The sequence below is a fragment of the Penaeus monodon genome, chromosome 9 (assembly GCF_015228065.2).
Source record: "Penaeus monodon isolate SGIC_2016 chromosome 9, NSTDA_Pmon_1, whole genome shotgun sequence".
Lineage (NCBI taxonomy): Eukaryota > Metazoa > Arthropoda > Malacostraca > Decapoda > Penaeidae > Penaeus > Penaeus monodon.
Window position 1 is genome coordinate 11,147,233 of NC_051394.1, and position 1,433 is coordinate 11,148,665.

The 1,433-nt window shown below is 37.2% G+C and overlaps 1 protein-coding gene across 1 annotated transcript in view; it reads right to left on the reverse strand.

Moving 5' to 3' along the window:
* Positions 1-444: 444 nt before the first annotated feature.
* Positions 445-1,433, reverse strand: part of LOC119576964 (CD209 antigen-like) — a 2,758-nt gene continuing 1,769 nt past the window's right edge. The window contains exon 5 of the mRNA XM_037924621.1: positions 445-1,180. Coding sequence (XP_037780549.1) covers positions 1,012-1,180 — 169 coding nt within the window. The 3' untranslated portion in view covers positions 445-1,011. The remainder of the gene's footprint in view (positions 1,181-1,433) is intronic.

Here is a 1,433-nt window from a genome sequence, read left to right on the forward strand (position 1 = left end):
AACGCGACATCAGGGGCCACTTATGGTCTAAGACGATCTTCAAAACTGATAAACTTGTAAAACTTGGGAGTCTTGGAAGTTAAGAAATTTCAGGCCTTGCCAAAAGTTAGCACATTTAATCTTAATTTAAGATGTATACTTTACAAGAAATGAAAATCAAGTTTATTAAAGAAAACGACATTTCTAATAAAGACTGTCAGTGTGATTTCGTTGCGTAATTATAGCTTGATATCGCCTATGATTCGCTCAAAATCATTATTCTAATCTCATGATTATTCATTATCATCAATCTCGTTATTACTATTTAGCTAAATATTATTTTTTCCACTCATAATCTCTCTCATATGTCATGAAGCATTATAAACATTCACGAAATTTATCTTTGAGAAGAACAATCTGAAAATTATAGAGATTATTAAACAAAGGAAGGAGAAGTAAGAGCCATTTCCACAGAACCAGATTTATTATTTTTAGGAACCTACAGCAAATAATTCACATTACTGCAAACTCTACACACTGAACAGATAATATACACACTGTGTACATTAACGTAAACCTTGTAAACTTATCTCTTGTAACATTCCCTTGCCCCGCGTACCAATTGTAATGTAATGGATCCCTAGAGAGAATACGAAATAAGACATCAACCAAAATGAGTATATCCACAAAGCAAGATATATATCAACTTTATATATAGCCTACACAAATAAAGGCAGTGCCATCGGCCGCTGAGTTAGTACGGTGCATCTGTCTTTGGCGCATTGTTAGTTATTTTTATCACTGTCTTACGTAATGTTCCATTTCTATTTTGTTTTGCTGGTTTTACACATACGTGTTGTGAAGTATATACATCCATTGATCTATATTTAGCTAAAACTGATACATGAAAAGCGAGACGAAGAAAGAGAGAGAGAGAGAGAGAGAGAGAGAGAGAGAGAGAGAGAGAGAGAGAGAGAGAGAGAGAGAGAGAGAGAGAGAGAGAGAGAGGGAGAAACGGGAAATAAAACCATTTTAGATCTGACAAAGAGCGTAAATTTTCCTGTCGTTGTCGCAGCTGTGGAACATGAAGTCGGGTGTGTAGAGGCAGGCATAATTCGCAGCCGTTCCATGGTTGGGCTGCCCCGGGTACCAAGGAGGGGTGAGCATGTCCATTGCCTCGTTGTTGATTGCCCAGACCCAGCTAGAGAGAGAAACGTGGGTTAATTCGCTGCAATTAGGGGGGCTCATTGTAGTTCAGTTTTATTAGCTCGTTGCTGGGTTATATTTTGGTCTACGTTTATTGAACGGAATAACATTTCGTAAAAAGCGTTACCTAAACATCTTAACTAAAGAGTACATCGTTTAAATTACTTCCTATTATATTTCTTGCTTTAGTCAAGAGGCACACATTAATTCTCTACAACAGACAGTCAGTTGCAAGTAAGCGGGCGATT